This window comes from Pezoporus occidentalis, unplaced genomic scaffold, assembly GCF_034315485.1.
Source record: "Pezoporus occidentalis ecotype Australia unplaced genomic scaffold, CSIRO_AGI_Poc_V1 ctg44, whole genome shotgun sequence".
NCBI classification, from domain to species: Eukaryota; Metazoa; Chordata; class Aves; order Psittaciformes; family Psittacidae; genus Pezoporus; species Pezoporus occidentalis.
Window position 1 is genome coordinate 5,013,641 of NW_026915769.1, and position 20,727 is coordinate 5,034,367.

Below are 20,727 nucleotides of genomic sequence, written 5' to 3' on the forward strand. Positions count from 1 at the left end.
CTGGTCCAGTGAAACTTTATCTGTTACTGAGCAGATGGATACTTGCATCTACTCTGCACACTTCCCCATCCACCAGCCCAGTACCCCCTTTGCTCTGCTGCCCTCCACCTCCCCCAGGCATATTTCTTTTCTGCAGGGTGCTGGAATGAGAGGAAGATTCCATTTTCTCCTTCTAGAGCTTTTAAAGCTCATCTTGAGCAGCTCGGCAATGCTTACGTGCCATTGTACAGTAACCAGGCTGTTGGCTGGTTGTAATTACCAGTGGTTACGTTAGCCAAACAGGCCTGCTTCAGCAATATCCACACATAAGCCTTTCCTTTGCATGCGTCCCAAATGCAGCACAGCTGTTCCCTCATCCATTCATCCTATGCCTCAACTTGCATGTATTTCTAACATACAAAAAAATCAATCACAAAGCAATCCTAATATCTAACATTGCTTTGAAAATGACTGTTGAAGCAGACAATTCTGTAATTCCTTTCCATCCATCCTCAAGTGTTTGCAGAGATCTGTTTCATCCTTAATCATCTAGAGATAGCTGCTCCTGCTAATCAGGCAAGTGCATACTGACAAAGCACAGAAAGGAGCAGAGACCTGACTATACTTCAGAGGGAAAAGTGGAGTAAGGTTGCATATGAAACTGAAGTGCTGACATGCTCACAATTCTGCAATGAAAGGGAAATGTGAAAACAGGAGATCTTCCTGTTAAGTGTAACTTGCTTTTTCTATATAACTGTCCAAGTATGGAGACAACTTCAGCAAACATGTGAGCTCCATGCCCATACATATTCTAACTGTAAAGAACAGCCAACAAACTTACATTGCTTTTGTTCTGGGAGGATTTTTTACTACTTTTTTGTAAAGGCAGTCACAAAACGTGACTTGGAAGGAAAAAAATAGGTGTTCACATCACTTCATGGGTTTCCTATCAGCCTGTCAGCTAAAGCTTGAAGGAGAACCCAGCAATTCCTTTCCACCATCAGATGCTGTCAGCAAAGCCGAGGCAGAGGAAGAAGAGATTCAGCTAGAGAAGAGGTTGATAACTGAGATGAAGGTCACTGCCACCTTCTCCAACTAATGAAGACTGATTCTAAAGACCAGAAGAGCAGCTTTCCACTTTGGCCCTAAGCAAACATGTTTTTCACCCAAGCAATTTGAGGGGCTGCAGAACCAAAGAATCCCATCTGCCATTGGTGCCCATCTCATTGGGAGCTATTGCAGCCTGAGCTCCCAATGGCCCTTCCTGCATTGCTGGGGGCACACAGCATTGTTGCTTGGCCCCACTAGCAAATCCACAATCAGCTCAGCTCAACCCAAAACTGCTTTTCAGGAAGAAACACTGATCTGAGGTTCTGCACTGCACCAGTGCTCATTTCTATAGGGCTTACAAGAACCTCCATTATTTTTTTCATTTAATTGTTCCTTTTGTCAAACCTTATTGAAGTTGACCAACAAGCTTAAACATCATTTGTGGGTGATAGCAGAGACAGACAACATGGCAACTCCTACGAGCGTGGCTTCCCTAAAACTTCAGGCTAAGAAAATCCTGTGAAGTGTTTTATACAACATCTCTGCACATCCAACTGGCTGTGCAGCTCCTGTGTGCCTCACATGGATGCACAGAGAGATCCTGCCTTGTGCTCCTGATGGAAGACAGTGAATGTGTCTGTTTTTCACAGGTCAGGAAGTCTGCTGGAGAAGCCCAAGTACAATGCACACTGGTAAGAGAGCAAACTTTGGCATTTCTCTTTAGTGCCATTCAAAGCAGATACTGCTCCTTTTCCTCCCTGCTTTGGATTCTGACTGTTCAGAAAATGCTAAAGGGAGAAATTGGTTTTCTTCTGTAAGTTCTTGAAAACAGGCTTTAAGCAACTTCCTTCCTTTTCCCACAAGACCTAATTGTCTGCCAGTTCATCACTGTTAACTCAGCATCAAACACAATTATTTTAAAGCAGGGAGTGGAAAAGATCTAAGACCCAAGTGATGAGTCAAAAAGCAAAGACTACATGCATGTACTAGGAAAGCACTGCAAGGAGACTTTGAAGCTCGTGGATTTGACAGACTATTTCAGCACCTTTGTTAAATCCAGAATTTGCTTCTTCATTAAGGGCACTAATTATTCATAATTTTATTTAACCATATGCCAATAAATATTATATTGGTATCCCTTTTTAAAGGAAAAGAAGAATAAAAAAACATGAAAATTTTCAACTACCTTTACAACACAGTATTCGGACCCTATAATTTTAAGGAAGCCTTGCCACCCTTCTGTATTCATCAACAGCATGCAGTGGACTACATTCATGTTTAGCACTTATTTTTTTAACTCTTCTCCTAATAGCAATTTAGGATTTGTCACTGTAAATACCGATTAGTGCCAGGCACACAGTGTAACGTTACTGAAAGCTATGCTAAAGAAAAATAAATCAAACAGCACTACAGGGAAGACAGAATACACAAACCCCTAACTTTAACAATTACTTTGCCTCAAATCAGATCAGCGGCTCTTACTGCGGTGACTTAACAGCATTTTCACAGTCCCATTCCCATCGCACGTTAAACTGTTTATCTAAAAGCTGCAGTATAGATTTTTCCCTTGCCTTAAGGAAGGAAAGTTGTAAACTCTCTGACTCACAAGTTTTATGAATCTACAATGTTTCCACTCTGTTTAAACGAGCTGCAGACCTCCACAGGCCATTACAATTCACGCATTCCAGCTCAGCTCCGCAGGGATGCTTGCCATTTTCCATTACATAAGCTCAGGCTGGAGAGCCCCGTTAGGAGCACTGCCATGCCCGCGCCCGCCCTCCCCTTCCCATCCCCTCTCATCAGCCACGGGGAGCCCTTCCACAGGATTCCAGGTTTCAGGGTTTGGGAAAGTGAGGGCTGTTTTTATTACGGCAGCATTCAGAAAGTGGCCCCGTTATGCCAGGTGTTTTACAAGCACAGTAGCAAGGGAAGTTCTTTGCCCTGGAGGGTTTCTGCCTTTGGTAAGAGAAGGTTAATAGGCAGGTTAAACAAACAAGGTTTGGGGGGGCGAGAATGGGGTCATGCCCCCCCTCCCACCCAAGTGGAATATAGAGAAGTCCGACTAATGTTGAATAAAGAGAGCATACTGGACACTCACACTTGCCCTTTCTGCCTTTAAAGTAAAAAAAAACAACAAACCCTTCATTATAATTTCAGTCAATTAAGTTTCACAAGCATCCAGAGGTATCCAAAACAAAAGCAAACTTAACAAGTTATTCTTGGGTTTGAGAAATGTTATGAGAGCTCCACACTAGTCAAACTTTGTTCTCCCTGTCAAAAGACAGCAAGTGGATACACATATGAAAGTAATAAACCCTACTCCCATTCTTCAAGTGCTTAAAACAATCATGGCACTGAACGAACACTCAAAACTACATTTTAAGTACAAAGGGTGGGAGGATATTCGCAGAGGACTGGCTGTAGCCAAAGGTACTAGTTTCTCCTCACTCTCATTAAAAATTGATGGAAAGGGAGACTTTTGAAGAGGGTGATTCACAGCTAAGCTCCTCTCTCACTCTTGTCTCCTCCCCACTGATACTGGCTGAACTCCATGGGTTACAGGACCACTTGGGGAATACTGCACTCCCTCGGCAAAGTTTTTACCTCTTTCAATAGATTTGCTTCTAATAGCATCAGCCTGAGTACCATGAAAGCTGGCATCATTGTGCTACCATCCTTCCTTCTCTGAACACTGGCAGGGTATTTAAGAGCTCATTCTCGCTCTAATTAATTCAGTTTGCAGATGACTTGACTATTTTAACCTATGACCACCGTTTGAAGGTGTGCTCTTCTCCTTGCGGGACTCTGCAAAGACTTACATATTGGGAACACTCAGAACTTCAGTCAGCCACAACCAGAAATTACTAAGCTCCAAAACTTAACACTTTAACACTTAAATAGTGTTAAAGATTAACACTTAAACAGTGTTAAAGATGTCAGACAGGAGTTTATCAGATGGCACAAACCACAGCTACATCATGCCATCTTTCAGTCCACACTGGGTACCCTCCTGCTTGGCATATGGGGCTGCAGAAGTGGGGAAGAAAGCTCAGGTCTTGCAGCGCTGGTCACTTCAGGAGATAAAAATTACCAGCTCTACCTATAAGGGAATATTGTTAAGATTTCCTTCTCCTCTGCCACAAGGCATGTTTTCTCTAGTGACAAAGCAGGGAGAGAGCACTGGGCTTTTTTTCTGTCCAGCTTTGCTTTAGGCAAGTAGATACAACGCCATGATAAACGTACCCTAGAGATACTGGCATTTCTATACTAGGATTCCTTTAAATGGGCTTCCAATTTCAAATATTTTTAAGAAAAAAGCCAGCATAAACAAGACTGTAGAAGAGTTCCTAACTTGTTTCCTTCTTGCATCCTCCACGCAAGCCTTCCCTTCTGTACACACACTTGTCAGGTGAGGGACAGGTCAGAGGGAAAACAACGATTTGGGACTCCAGCAAAAACATACCTTTTGCAACAGTCCCTGGCTAATCACTACTTTGTTTCCAGGACCTTTGCCCAATCTCACTGAACTCATTCTGTTTGCCACTGACAGAAAAATATGTCCTTGGTTGGTTGCTCACAAAATACATTGTCACCGTGCAGCACTAAGAAATTCCTAGAGAGTTCAGTGAAACTGTTTCTATGACCCTGCATTACAATACTCTGAAGTTTAGCTAGTCCTTCTTGGACATTTAACACTGCTCCACATCCACCACCCACGTACAAGAATTCTCGCTTTTGGCTTCAGTTCAGAACCAGTACAATCTGTCTGTCTGGGGCTCCTTACAAGTTTTAACATCAGGCTGGAAATACAGAAAGGTAGGCATTTCTCTGGTCTCTGGCTTAGGGGGTTGTTGGGTGGTTGGCTAGTTGGGTTTCTTCCCTTTCAGAAATCCTTCCTCAACAAGACTGTTGAGTCTTCCATTAAAAAAAAAACAAAAAAAACATAAAAACCCAACACAAAATAAAAAGATGGGTTTCATTTTCTGTACAGGCAAAATTTGACAGGTAACCATCACATAGACATCTATACTTGCTCAAGCAGGAGTAAAACAGATTAACAGAAGTAGGGAAGGGTGTGTAGGAAAGTATGACACGAATGATTCTCATTGGCGTAGTGGAATAGAAGCAAGACTCTTGATGTTTATAGCTTTAATTGTAATTCAAGCAAGAATCAGTAGTCTCTCTTGTTTCTAAAGAGCAAGCAGGAACATCATAAAAACACTATAACTAGGAAAAGGACTCCATGAAAGTAAATAAAGTTCTCAAAGAGAACATCTCCATGTTTAAATCTTATTTAACTCACCAGAGTAGATGCAGTGATGGGACTGGGGTTAAGCCTTCAGTACCCGTATTTCAGTGTTTTGTGCACTGTTAAGAACTAAACCAAATTCCTGAAAACACTCTCCAGCAGATTATAGGTATATCTATGAGGTTAGATCAAGAGCTTAAACCAACTGGCAGGGGTTCCTCTGAGGTCTTTACATTTACAGCTACCGAAAAATAACCTCCAGGGTAGAACATACCTTTATGCACAACCTAAATAAAACCCCACCTCATCGACTGCTCAGTAATGGGGGGAGGCAGGAAGAACAGATGCAGGAATTTCAGATACTTGTTAATTGGTCCTTATTCTATCCCAATAAAAAAAAATAGTTTCCTACCCCCCAGTGTTTACTTAAGATCACTATTTTAAATAAACCTGATTGAGCGGCACAGAGAAAACTGAAGTCCAAAGGTTGCTCTTTTTACATGGTGCACTGACCCTTACTCTCATTATCAGCCATAAACATTTATGAGAGTTCGTCATCAGCTTGCTGAGACAACACATTTTATCTAGTTTTCTAGAGCCACATATCAATAATCACCAAGATGCTTTCCATAACACTGAATCTAGCATCTTCTTTTTCACCCCACATCCCTAAGGTTTCTTGGGTGGGTGTGTTTAGTAAGTAGCTAGTTTTTTAATAGATGCAAGAAAACAAGAAGACTGTGAAATGCTTTTTCTTGTGTAAGGATTAAAATCAGAACAAACGTATTATAAAAGAAGAAAATGGTAGAGAGCTGAAGTAATACAACTGACATTCATTACTGCCATCTTAGTTGGGTATATTTCCTGAAATAAGCACTAATCTGTAATAGATCAGGAGTAAACCCTTCCCCCTATATTCCCCTTTTTTTCTATACTCCTCTAACCACTGGTTTTAAAGCCATCAGTTGTTTTTGCACTCATAAATATCCTTATTGCTATTTAACCAAAAATAAGATTAAACTGTCAAATATAATGTTTTCTACGAAAAATGCATTGATATGCTAAAATAAAAATCCTCCTTTGTATAAACAGTGTTTTAATGCATTAGATCCCCTTTCCCTCTCTCTGACACCCAAAATAATCCTTACCAGCTGCACATAGCTAAGTTCACCTCACCTAGCTAATGCACACTAGTATCTTTACATGTGGTTTAAGTTACATTTTCAGCTTTAACAGACGACTACTGTGTGCTAGAAATAAAACCAAATCTATTTTTCATAGCATCATTATGATACATGCAACTGGTGTGCACTTGGAAACTGGGGAATGGTCCCTTCCTGGTACTGTCCATTCTTACAGGAGCCATGGGAAAGTCTGAGAATGGAGACACTCTAACCATCTCCTGCATGGGGTCCAGCAGAGGAAATACATGATCAAAGCCATGTTTCATCTATCTTGTCTGTAGCAGGACAGTAGAAGGAAGGGAAGTTTTGTGACACTCCCCTCTGCTTGCCCTTATTAAGGATTCCCCACAACTCCTCCCTGCCATGAAGTGTAACTCTCAGTTATTAGAGAGCTGTATCTTGTTCTGTCATGGAAATTAAGTTGTGAATAGTCTGTATTGCTGCATGGAGCTCTAATACACTTCTGGTTATTAAAGAAATCTCAGGACAGATGAGCAGAGTTGGGTATTTGAACAATAAAAGGATGTCTTAAGAGAAATGAACTGCTTCTATATTAGCTTATTTTTTAAATAAGTTTCAAATTTACAGGAGTATCAACCACATATTTCATTGCTTTTATATTAAACATTCACTGTGCCTAGACACCACCCATTTACTTGGAAGCTTGTATGGAAGAACTGTTACTTATTCCAATATTGTAGTTCACAACCCACAGGTATAATCTTTACCAAGACAGCAAAGAAAACGGAAGCACCAAACACAGCCAAAGCAAAACCCTACTTTGTTTAAGTACAGCTCATATGAGCACCAAACGCAGCTGCCCAAGTGCAAAAATTTACGCATTTTCTCTGTACTCACTTTCCAAATAGTTTGAGAAAGGTTCTTTCAGTAACCCAACCACCTCCCTATCACTTTCATCTGAAGTCAATACAAACCCCAGTGAAAGCTTCTTGCTAAGAGGAAGTATCTCTCTGGAGTTCTCTTTCCCATTTCCTCATCATTATTCAGTTTCTGACTGTAGTTTTACTATTTCTCAGCGACTATGTATACACTTCATTAGATCACCAACTGACTCACTGCAAATGGATTTCCTACTTGTATTCGCCATTCCTTCTTCTTTCGCCCTGGATCTCCTTCATGTCCCTCCTTATTCCTTTTTGTGAACAGTGGGTCTACTGTTCCATGACAGAAATGACACCACAAGCACACTTCCACACCAACAAATCCTGTATTATAAAGACTTTAATGTCTATGAATGCTTAGATCTAGAATTTAAATAAATAAATAAATAGATGGGGAGAGAGAAGACCTAACTAAATAGAGCGCTACCACATAAGGAGCTGAAGTTTAAGATGTCACACAAAATAATCTCCATAACTCAGGAAGAGCATTTCTCTTGTTCTCACTGTAATAATTACCAATACAGTGAGGATCAGATTTTCTTCCTAGCACATGCATTACTTAAAAGACCAAGGAAAAACATTTTGTTTGCTATTTTTGCCCCTAAAATAGAGACAACTGCATCTAAAAAAACCTGCATTGAGCAGTTTCCATGTACACAGTACTAATGGTGTAATATATCCCCTGTAAGATATCATTTCTAAGCGTTTATATGTGAGTGCCACTATATGCTTAAATAACCACAGGAAAAACTATGCTGCAACTGAAATTTGTACCAGCACTGTTACAAAACAGTGTACATGTCTACTTAATGATAGCATTTTATTTCTTCACTTATTCAAGAGGTTTTTTCCTTGGTACATCATACCTGAAAGCAGATACACAGAGCTGAAATTCTTCTCCAGTTTGCCCAGGAGCACAGTAAGAAAGCAGTCAGATGAGAGAGAGGACACATCTTTAGAGCTTTGGTCATACACCACCACTTCCTGCTTGCAATCAATTTCAATCTGAAACACAAGTAGTTCACAATAAGATGTCAAGGAAGATGATTAAAGCACCACATTATCACCCACCTCAGGGTTCCCACGTATTTGCTATACAGCAGCTCAGATACAGATTTCTTATACAGCTGTATACAAAACAGTTTAAAATAAAAACTTAACATGTCTGATCCAATTTAATCCCTTTGAGACTGCAAATTGATTATGTGCTCCAAGTTGAAGCACACTCTCTAAACTTCTGCTATTAGATAGTTTTATGTCACTTGTAAAATGCTTCACTTTCAGCTAGGTTGGTTGGTTAGCTTAAAAACTAAGCTTTTTAAATAGAAGGCCCTACCTCAGTTTCTGCTTTGGGGTTTTTGTGTATAAAGAGACCTTTAACTGCCTAAAGCTACACACATTTTAACCATCTACTGAACTTTATATATAAAATATGCTTTAGATAACATCATCGTATTCAGTTTTTAACATGTCAAAGCAAGAATGTAATAGATTTTTTTTTGTACTCAGTAAAACATTTGAAACAAGTACCAGTGGATTAAAAAAAGAAACCCAAACCTCACACACAGATACACATTAAGTTTAAACAGCTCAGCTGATTTCTTTTCACTGATAACACTATTTAAAGAAAAAAGAAACAAAACAAAACTAAAACCCCTGACCAAACCAAACAAACCCAACAATCAAACCCCATCAAACTCCTCCCACAAAAAGCATTTTTAACAGAAAGTAAAAGCCAGGATTGACAGAGCTATGGTTTCTTTGAAAACTGTATGACGACTTTCTAAGCAATCCCCACCACCACAGACCCTAAAGAATCCTTCAAAGTTTAGAAGGAGAATGTTTCCTGCCTTAATGACATACATTTTAGGGACTGGGCTTTGACAGACATACAAGAATGCTGAGAGCATTCTTTCTGAGTAATTTCTAAATCCCTTTCCATTACTCTGTCACTTAGGGAAAACTGGGCTACAAAGAATCCCAAAGATAAACTTAGTAGTATCCAAGAGTCTCTTACATCAGGTAAGAGCTCAGCAAACCTCAGTCTCTTAGTTTTGGACTCTTAAAATGAAATATCTAAAGAAAAACTACTACAAGTTGCCTTCCAGGCACTCTTTTAACCAAATACAAAGAATAAGCAGAAAATGACCCCTACCTTGTGTTTTGCTGAATGCTGAATGAGCTCAGTAATCAAAACTTTATCCTGCTGCAGCCTCCGCTTCATAAGCTTGGAGCAGTTGATGTTGATGGCATCCAAGATGTGGGACGTATTGTATTCCACAAAGGGGCGGCTATCAATCAGCAGCAGTTTTTCTGTACCACTCTCCAGCAAAGCCACCAACTTCTCGGCGACAATGAGTTGAGTCCTGATCATCTCATCGGCCATGACAACAATAAGGCCTCTTTCACCACCTCCCTCTCTAATTTGCTGCGATGATGTAATGGCTGTGTACTCAAAGGCTTAGCCACACCATTGTACTAGAAGTGTATGAGGTCATGCTGGTAGTGACTGGCAAAAGAAAAGTTAAACCCATTTTCAGAAAGAGCTCTTCAACTGAATGTCTCCTCCTGCTTCCAGTTGATGTGCCGTTACAAAGGGTGCATTCCACAAAGCAGCCCCTCACATCTGATTCATTGGGAGATGACTATGGAGTAGCCATTTTACAATTCAAACAAAAGATGCTTTCTGGTGGCTGCTGAATTACATCATTCTTTACCTTTGCGCCCACCCATCAGCTTTACACCGGACTAAGAGCCTGTAAGAAAGGGAAGATGAAAAAAAAATAAATAAACCACAAACCAGATGAGGCCATGCAAGTTTGCAGAACAAAACGTTCAACTCTGAGGCCAACTGCACAGTAGTCTGTACCATATAATAAATACGCTCCTGAGAAGTTCCCCTCTCTGCTATATAGGCCAAACACCTAGAGAGAGCAGTCGCAATTGCAGTCTCTGAAGCTATTCCAATGATCTTGCCTGGACAATTATCTTGATTTCAGGCAACATACCATGTCTTAATTGCGGACTCTTTTTACCACTAGCTCTGCCTCTTCACAAGACTTTGTTAGAATATAATTAAGATATACTACCCTAAATCATGCATTCCTTTCAATAGCAAAACTAATTAAATGTGTTTCAGTACTTCACCACTTAGTAAGAAGTTGTAAAATTAACTAAGATACATTTTTAAAGTTTAATGCCCTGGAAAGTATTTCACAAACCAGCACTGCGAACTGGGGAACTGAAACTGTGTAAAAGAAGAGACAAAACATACGTCCACCTCTTTTCTTTAAGAACATGGTTGAAGAGAAACCAGAATAAGATACTACAACAAAACACAAGCATTTTATTTGAATTAACCACCAGACGTGGAAATGAAGGCCTCATGAATACACTACTGGAATATATAGCAGTGAGTACTGTCTTCGGACCTTCTGAAGTAGATGGGACATTAGAGGCACAGAATAGAGTCATAGAACAGTTTGGGTTGGAAGGGACCTTCAAAGGTCATCTAGTCCAACCCCCCTACGATGAGCAGGAACATCTTCAACTCAATCAGGTTGCCCAGAACAATATCCAGCCTGGCCCTGAATGTCTCCAGGGACGGTGCATCCACCACCTCTCAGGGCAGCCTGTGCCAGTGTTTTACCACCCTCACTGTAAAAAAAGTATTCCTCATGTCCAGCTTGAATCTCCCCTCTTTTAGTTTAAAACCATCACCCCCCATCCTATCACAACAGGTGCTCATAAAAAGTCTCTCCCCATGTTTGTTATAGGCCCCTTTTAAGAACTGAAAGGCTGCAACAGTAAGACAAACCATATGTTGAGCTGCCTTGGTCACCAGCTCCAGCAAGAGGGGATAGCTGAGGGTGATGACTTCTTCAACTGAGGTAGCAGAGCCCACAGGTTAGAGCTTGTCCGTGAAAGAACAAGCCTGACAGCTCCTCACCTTGTTAGTGTGGCAGACTAATCTGCACTCAGATCAGTGCAGGGTAAAGCCAGCTCAGCAAAAAACCACGTCAGTTTGCATGTCTCGTACCATCGCACTCCCTTTCCCTGTCAGGGGAAGTGATTTTAGGTCAGCAGAACTATGCAACACCTCTTGTACAAGGCAGTGTGCCTTCAAGCAACTCTTATGTCAGTTCTGGCCCATGCCACACAACCTATGACCCAAAGAGCCTTTCTACCTCTGCTTTCTCCTGGCTGGAGCAAAGCAAAATAACACAAGTATCACAAAACTGAACTGGCCAGATGAAGAAAACCAAAATCTACTTAATTAACACCCTTGAGGCAGTAAAGCATTTGTGAACAGAAGCAAGTTATGAGGCTATGTCTTCCTGGAGTCTTACTGCATATAGAGGTATATATGAGAATGAAGACTTTAAATATTAATAAATATTTCAAGAGGTTCAGATGGAAAACTTAGATTTTACTTATTGCCTTGACTTGCTGCTCCAGTTTGAAATGTTTGCTATCTATATTAATTGCAACAGAAGTAATGAATTGAAACTAACCTATAGATAGTTATTGAAAGTCCTGTTACAGCAATAGGTCAGTTCTGTTTAGCAATGGGAAATCCCAGGTCAGCAGATGTTTTACTGATTAAATATATTATACAGATCAACATAGACAAAATCTTAAATAAATTCTGAGAAAAGCGCAACCTTCACCTGAACAACCCAAAAAGGAAACTGAAAGAAACTTGTTTGGTTAAGAGTTTCATGTAGCAACTCAAACCCACCACGTTTCACATAAACAGCCATTAGGTTAACAAGATGTGATTTTCTCTTTGCCCTGACTCTAGTGCTACAGAGCCGGTGCTTTTAAGTTTGTCCAGATCAATGGAAGTGTACAGCAGTGAAATGCATGTTGCTCTAAACCACAAATATTATTGGAAAAATTACTACCCCAAGCCTTAATTAAACCTATTTTTAAAAAAAAACCCTATCTTTACAACTTTATTTTCAGAGATATTCCTCCCTCAAAGAGCAGTCACTATATACTGGCCTGAGGAAGGTATTACAGGACCATGGCATTATGCAAGTGGGAGAAGTGAAACTTGATAGTTGTGTCCATTTTTTTCCAGAGAGAAAAAAATATTCTGCTTTTTTTTTTTTTTTAATTCTTCTTCTTTCTCTTAACATGTCCTGTCAGGAATTTTGATTCTCTTTTATTTGTATCAACGACTGCCAGATACCAAACCCACTGAACTCAATGAAAACTTTTCCACTGGCTCTAGTGGGAATTGGCTCAAGCTCCTTTGTGAGCTAGACAGTTTGTTCATGAACTAGACAGTTTGTTTTGATGGGTAAATTGCTGATTTAAAGTCCAAGTAATAACAGGAAAATAAAGCAGCTGAGAAACTACAGATCTCTAAACCGGAGGCTGTTAAAAAGATGTAATCTTTATTCTGCAACTTTCAGTTTGGTTAGATTTCTAATCTTCTAAATGCTTACTGCTCACTGTCTCAGCCTTCACTCTCATGTGATGGAAGTTTGTTTCAAAAAACCCTTAAAAAGAACTCAAACCAGTCATATATGGTGACTAGGAAAAAAGCATGTAAACAACATAACGCATGTGGGCCACCAGTCAACAATCCTTTTAGATAGCACCATTACCTTTACATATATCTATGTGTTAGGTTTCTGAAAGCATTCTGCCCACGGCCTGAAAGTAGAAAACTTGACAGAAATGTCACCTCAAGTTACTGTGATTGAAATCCTATTTTTACAGGAACAGCTCCATTGGGCAGGGGAAGAACAACATTTTCTTTCAGTTACAGAGTTTCATTTTGTTTAATTCTCTTTCTGGTCCTATCAGCCTTTGGGACTCTTCCTTGGGACCTATCTAAACAAGAGAAACTGGCAGCCTCTTACTTCAGCTAAACACTAGAGCTCTCCTCCCCTTCCTGGTGACTGCTCTTATCATTTAGCTACTATAAGGTGTTACACGTTTCATTCCTAATCATAGTTTGTAAAAACCTAAAATTCAGTTTCTTGAGTGTTCTCTTTCTGCAGCGCTATTTGTGACTTGGATCATAGTGGTATGTATTGACACCATAGTGTCTCATAAAATGATGCAGTATAATGAATGCTTTGCCCTAAACAGGCCATTATGTTGGTGATCTTCAAGCTAGGAAACCATCTTAGTCATAGGATGTTCTACACTGAAATCAGGATTACGGAAAAGTGATCCCGAATTGGGCTATGGGAATACTGCATGAAGTCACATATATACTGGTAACACTGCACGGCTTCTTTCTCCTTGTAGATGGACTGGAACATGGCACTGTTATATCTTTTAAAGAAAAAACCTGAACTTTTAACTCACTGTAAAGCTAGAAAGATCTGTTCCAAACTTGCCAAGTGTTTTCAGTTTTTCCCTACCAAAATAACAAAAACACTACAACCTTCCATACAACCAATAGTGGATCTCCAACATGTGTATGTAATGCTGCCGCAGAACTACAGGATCTCTCTTTGCCACCATCCCAAATGGCTCAGATGGAGCGAAGCAAGCAACCACTTAACTGTAAGCCTGGCACTAAAGTTGTGTGCTTGATTCTTCAGTCAAAATAACTCACGTTTTGTTTGCACTACTAATTTCACTTCTATGATTTTGAGTCCAAGCAATTCCCTTGCATCATGGCATGATGTCTTTTTTAATGATCTCAGTCTTTGACTCATATAATAGCAACTTTTTTTAAAGAGGCAGATGAAGAAGAATGTATTTTTAAAATTCTCAGAAGGATGCTCTAATTCTACCTTGGTTAAGGAACTAGCAAAGAGCTTCTAGAAGCCTTGCTACAATCTCTGAAAGACTGTCTACCTCACGTAAGAAGATAACCTTGAAGTTGGACTTTGGTGTCACAATCACTCAGCAACTGTGTTCCCAACGTCACCAATGCCTGCTTTGTCAGGTGCATACAGCAATGCTCCTGCATACATCAGTACTGCATGGCTAAATGCCAACCTAATAACTTTACAGCACCTGGACATCAGAAAGTCCTGAAGGGCAGCTCTTGCATAGTCAGCTTGAGACACCTGAAAGTTGATCTTTTTAAAACCGTGTGTTTTTCTGCTGTCTAGAAGCAAACACATGCACATATGAGAAAAACACTATCTGCTCCTACAGCCAAGCTTCCTTTCATGTTACTCAGGATGGGCACCAGCATAAAAAAGAAACGCAAAAGCTGAATCAAAACACAGAGTCAGGAGATCCTAAACTGCAGGAAACATGCCACTTGCGAGCACATCAGCTGTTTTCAAAGGAGTATTTGGCTTCAGTGTTACTTAGCTGGGAGCTGACAGTGGTTCAGTATCTGGTGCCAATATCATACCAGTCCCTATCACCACAGCCACAGGTGATACTCAACGAACAAGCCTGCACAAACTCCTGCATCAGAAAGGAACTCCTGATCTGAGTATCACAGGGTGAATTGCCACTCCTGCAAGATTTCCCCCCCACCCCTTCCCACCATCTATGACAGTCACAGCATTCCCTCGCCAGCCTCAGAAAGACAGAAATAAAAGTTGCTCTGGAGAGATGCTTGTAACCTATTCTGCTAGAGACTGAGTGACAACCAAGGAGGGCCAATCCCTCTCCAAGTTCCTACATAACCCAAAGTGTCTGTCTACGGAGCACAAGGGAAATAAGATTTTTAAGTGAAAGTGAGAAATGGCTATACTTCTTCTGAATTTAGCAAGCAAGCCAATAAATTCCAGATTGACAACTCTGTAATAAAGTGTAAAGTCTGGGTGAAAAAATGTAGCTGAAGTTACAATAAGCCTATGTCTTGCCTGCCATTGTGCAGACCACACAGGAATGAGATTACAAATGCTTGTGATTTAAAAGAGCCCTGTTAACAAGGGCTCGCGTTCTCAACTGAGGGGAATGAGGGTGTTTTGGCTTTTGAGGTGACTCAAGTAAGTGTCATCATCTCATAAGCCCAACATTTTCTCACATTGATTGAGGGGAGTTGAAGAACACAGACTTTCCCCCACTCTACCAAGCACACTCCACTTTAGTGCAAGAGAGAAGAGCAGTGAGGAAGTCACTCAAATAGAAACACATACATTTTTAATATTTTTTAAGTCTCTTATGTACCATGTTCATAAAAGAAAAGAAGTTTTAAGAATTTCTTGCTGCTTTCCTTTGCTTATCCCTATGATCAGAATGGCTGCTCCCTCCTCTCCTGCTTTCAGCACATCTGTACTTAGATCTATGTAAGCAGTCAGAATGGACAATACCATGTTTTTTCTCCTTCTCCAAACTAAGACTGATATATGGAGAGATAAAATCAGAAAAGTAATCAATTTCTCATACATAAGCTGCATAAAAGACCCCAGTCTAGAGTTTCAAGCTCGTTCAGTTTCTACGCCTACTACACCTACCTCTAAGATAGTTGGGCTAAGCAAAATGAATGGACCTTCTATTTAGATACCAGTAAGACACTGCTTTTCATATAAATAGTGATATTTGAAATAATATAATGTGCTCTACTACCAAAACCAAACCAAAACCAAAACCCACACCACCAAAACATTTTGCTGACCTACTACCAACATAGCCCTCAAATATGTTCAATGTTCTTGCAAGAATCATCCATGCACCATCACCAACTGTAAGCAATAAACCAGATTGCCATCACTTGCATTTACCAAGAAGCCAACCTCTTTGACATTTACTGTGGAACAACAGACATTTTTAAGTATTATAGCAGGGAAACTTGATAGAATGTGAGCTCATGGGAAGCGTTAGAACATGCTCTTGATCTGTTACGTCACTCTGCTCAACAGCTCAGGCTTTATCTAGGGACTCCCTTCTCCACCCATACAAGCAAGAAGCTCTTTTCATTTCAAAATACTTTTTCATTGCAAGTTCACAGCATATAGCTCTGTGACACCAAGAATGAAAGCTTACCTAATCCACTCCAAACAAATACTGTAATACATAACATTCTTAGTTTTATATTGCTTGTGACACTAGGCAACCAGGAGAAGTGTAAATGGATTTTTAGAAGATGATTCTAACTGTATGACTTCCAAGTCAAAGCAAATGAAATGAATTCATGTCAAAGTAGCCCAGAATTTATCATTTCATGTTAAAAGCAATTACTCACCTACGTATAAGTCAAAATCTAAATGGGCTGAACAGGACAAAGGGCGATCCACATACAGAGGTCAGCAGAATGAAATACCTAAACATAGTTGAGGGAAAAAAAAAAAGATCCTTATTACAAGACAAAAAACATCCCAGAAAACAGATTTCACACTTTCAGTGCAGTCATTTGCTGTAAAACTCCCCCAAACATGTGAAAACCTAAGTGAGAAGAGTTTTATAAATGCTAGCATTAGTTTACATGGAAAGGGTCTGAAATAGAGAGCGATGTTATACTGATTTTCTAAAAGGAAAGAAAAAACCCTAGAGCAAATCTCCCAACTATCTTTAAAAAGGCTGGAGATACTTAAATAAAAACCAAACCAACAAGCAAAAAAACCCCAAGCAATAGTAGCCTTCAAAAAAATTTGACACATTTTCTTGCTAGAAAACTAATCTGTAACTAGGACCTATGGGTGAAGCACTTGCCTGAATTCAAGGAAGTTCACACACACTATCACTCAGTGTCTGTTAATATAGGAGACTGCCATATGTAAGTCTGACTACAACTATATTTTTCACAAAGACTAACGAAAACAGAACGTCTCAGGTAATTAATCCCACCTCCCCACACACTAGAAAAGTCAACACTGGAAACTGGTAACGCTGGCGTCAGCAATCATTACGTATAGTCATACCCGTACAACTTCTATACAAAGTACTTGCTGTTCCTAGGTGAACAAATTAAATTACAACCTTTACACGAGGAAGTAAAAACAAACACATTAGTGTCAATTCCAAACCGTTTCCTGGGCAGCTAAAAACAAGATTCAAATCATCACAATCAAGAGATGACAGCTCCGCTTAATCACTGTAATATAAACCATGGTAATAAATTATTGCCGAGCACTGCCGTATTACGAAACCCAGGAGTGGCTCCCAACCAAGTAGTAAACTATACGACAACCACAAAGAGCCACTGTAGCAGAGGGCTGAGCACATTACAACAGTCATATCCCACGTCACCTCGCAAGAAAAGGAGCTACAAGAATCACCTCTCTGTCTTTACGCAACTGCTCTAAAAACCCTGCCAACACCAGCAGCAGAACATGGGGCTAGAGCCCTTCAGACACGTAATGAGAGTTTGTTACCCAGAACATGCTCTGCCCACTGGGACGGAGCCCCTGTTTGGGACCTGTGTGTTTGTCCCTAGGGTATCCCAGGCTGGAGATCCTCTCACTTGCCCACCATTAGCACACAGGTGTAAGTATGTGAGAGCAGCAGGGCAGAGAGGTGGATGAGAAGACCTGGTGGACTGTGGAAGACTGTGCCATGTCTTCCTCCCTCTGCCTGCCTGGGCTGGCAGACGCCCTTTTGAGCCCAAGAAAAGGCTCTGCAGATCTCCCTTGCTTCTTCCCCTAATCCAGTGACAGAAGCCTGGCAGAAGGCAAAGGAGAATGAAGAAAAAACTCATCCTACTCACTGTATCTGTCGCTATCCCCTTTTCTAATCTCATCAATGGAAATTAAAACTAACCTGGTGCTCAACACTGATTAGGCTAGAGACAAGACCCTATGATCAGAGACCACCTTGTGACAGCCCAAGGAAACAAAATACTGGGACAAAAAGCATCTCCCTCTTTGCTCCTTACTGCTTCACAAGCAGTTGCTGAAGTCTCTGAACACTGTGAGGTAGTCTTCACATTCACTGGTAGCTGCCACCCCATGCCTCTCCAAAGTCCTTACAAATAAACCAGCTACCCCTTCAGGAAACTATATACCATTTTCCACACTTCAATAAATAGAAGCAAAACAGGTTTTTAAAGCAGCCCCCAAGAGCCCTCATTTCACCATTGGGTGCAATTAACTCTGCTGAAGAGCAGATGAAAACCAAAGCATACACTCAATTTCAACACAGTTTACTGGAAGGAGGTATCACATTTTTAGAACAGGATCCACTCACGACTGAAGACCGAGCTGCTGCAAGTTCAGCCATAAGCATTAAGCGCATTTGGAAATTCCCTGGCAATGCTGTTAAAGGAACAGACATTTCCTGTAATTTTCAGAAACATTTTATATGTCCCCTCCTCCTTTTTAGCCTTGGTGGTAAGAAGGGGGAGGGAGAAAGAGAATACCATATTACCATTAAGTGAAATATGAATGAGCCACCCAAGTTTAAAGTGGAAACTTCAGCTCTTTGTGCTTAGGAGAAAGTTTTTAAAAAGCCTTTTTTCATTATGAGGCCAGGATTTTTCTGCTGACTTTAGGAAAAGAAATATACATCCTTTCAATTACAGTGCATTACAAAAGGATATAAACTTGCCTTTTTACATACTCCTGGCAAATAAGACGTCCTCCAGGCCTTATTTAAATACCTTTTTCTATTTTCCAGAATTAGAAATGGAAACCTTTTTTTCTCCTCTCTTGCTCAGGGCCTTCCCTACACTGCAGCTAAACAAACCTAACCAGTTGGGTCACATGGAGCTACAGAGTTGTGGTGCACCAAGCAAGCTAGAAACCTTGTGAGAAAATGAACAGAGAACCATGACAGCATCCTTGTAAGGACCTCAGTACCTACTTTTCCTTTCCTAAAAGTTTAATCCTGTCCTTCCCATAAAACCTGATCTTGTATGGATTAGCTGATATAAAACTTACAAGATTTACAGTAAGTAATAAAATTACTTTATTTATTTATATAATCCAAGTCTGCAGAGAACCAACCCACAGCACGTAATGTAAGAATAACCAAACCAAATTTTAACTGTAAGGCAGCTACCTATCCTTACAAAACACAAGGGTTATTTGGGTCCTGTATACTAAATGGTGAAGATGCATCATTTAATTCTGACAACTGGCAAAGTCCATACCTGCCATCTCTACCAGCAACTGCATTTTAGCTTTCAATTCAAAGACTCAAAGTCCAAAAAAGGGAAAACCTTAAATAGTTGAACAACTTCATAAAACCTGAAGCTGATGAAATTCCAGCATATCCTTACACTTTGTAGAACAAGACTGCTTCACGGCAGCCCCTTTCATAACACCAAGGTTTGCAACTACTACACAGTCAGCACATCCCCAATTGACTGTGTTCTGTAGCTTTGCAGAACAGCATGAAAGGTGACTTTTGCATTTTACATGGTCACCTTTTTGCTGAGAAACAGATTAAAAGGAAGAGTACTCTGAAGAGTAGCACTAAATAATCATCAAGCACAGCTGTTTTAATAGTCAGGGCTACTTCTTTAGAAGACTTCAGATAATGGCTAGCATTTAAGTTTGAGGCTTTGTGCCTACTGAGAGACTTTCAGAGGGAGACATTCAAATAATGTGGGCCTGCAAATAAGGAGCTAAAATTTATAAAGAAAAAAAAGAAAAGAACAAACCAACTCTGATCTGCTTTGTGGTCACTGTATGATGAAAACAGAAGGTGGATCTGAAGCCTTCGTACAAGAACCAGGACAGATTAAAGGCAGAGGATAATGACGGTAATTTTATTAGGGAAATAAATCAGAATAGCTTCTGGGCAAGGCAGGGGTAAATTTCTTGCAACACACTTTTTAATGACTCTTCTCCTAAATTAAATTGAATGACTAAAGATCACACTGACTCAATCTCCTTTAAGAACAGAGACTTGTAAACTTGCTTCCACATTATGGTACACTGGGAGTTAAAATGTTCTGGTGTTTCACCCATTTGAGGAAATGACACCAGTTCTCCCGGAAGGCAACAGGCACATTCAACCCCTTCACTTCAGGGCATGAGAAAGTTTGGAAGGAATTTCTTTTTTTTTTTATTTTTTTAAACTGTCAACATTAATACTTTGTTTCTTCCTGCTTGTGTCTGAAAATACAGTGCTGCACTGCACTGCATGCATGTCCTGTCAGCTGCACAGAGAAACATCTAGAAGTTTACAGAGAAAATACCTAACAAGTGATAATTAAATCTGTTGTCAAACTCATTTAAAAAGCCCTCTGCATGCTCAAAGCAAAATTAATATTGTGAGCAGTGTATGCTACACACTGAGAAAAGCACACAGAAGCACCTTCAGAAGGGATGCTGGGCCCAACAGAACACTGACATTACATGTTTGTAAGCCCAGTCCTACTCAGTAAAGCAGTTCAGTTTAACTGGGTTTCTTCTTAAAAAACATTTATACGTGAAGGAAACAGAATAAATGGTGGAAAACAGCAAATCCACAAACGAGGTACAGCCCAGCTGTCTCAAGGTGGGAGTAGGGAAGGAAACGTAGAGGTATATGGTATACAGCA

The 20,727-nt window shown here is 40.2% G+C and overlaps 1 protein-coding gene across 8 annotated transcripts in view; it reads right to left on the reverse strand.

The window, feature by feature from the left end:
- DUSP16 (dual specificity phosphatase 16) overlaps positions 1–20,727 on the reverse strand; it is a 67,507-nt gene that overhangs the window by 20,477 nt on the left and 26,303 nt on the right. For 4 of the 8 annotated variants that reach the window (XM_062634967.1, XM_062634963.1, XM_062634962.1 and 1 more), the window contains 3 exons: positions 16,486–16,563; positions 9,520–10,120; positions 8,231–8,369 (listed from right to left, as the gene is read on the reverse strand). In XM_062634967.1, coding sequence (XP_062490951.1) covers positions 8,231–8,369; positions 9,520–9,750 — 370 coding nt within the window. In that variant the 5' untranslated portion in view covers positions 9,751–10,120; positions 16,486–16,563. Of the gene's footprint in view, positions 1–8,230; positions 8,370–9,519; positions 10,121–11,313; positions 11,333–16,485; positions 16,564–20,727 lie in introns of those variants that run through there. The other 4 variants (XM_062634968.1, XM_062634966.1, XM_062634969.1 and 1 more) reach the window with 2 other exon arrangements.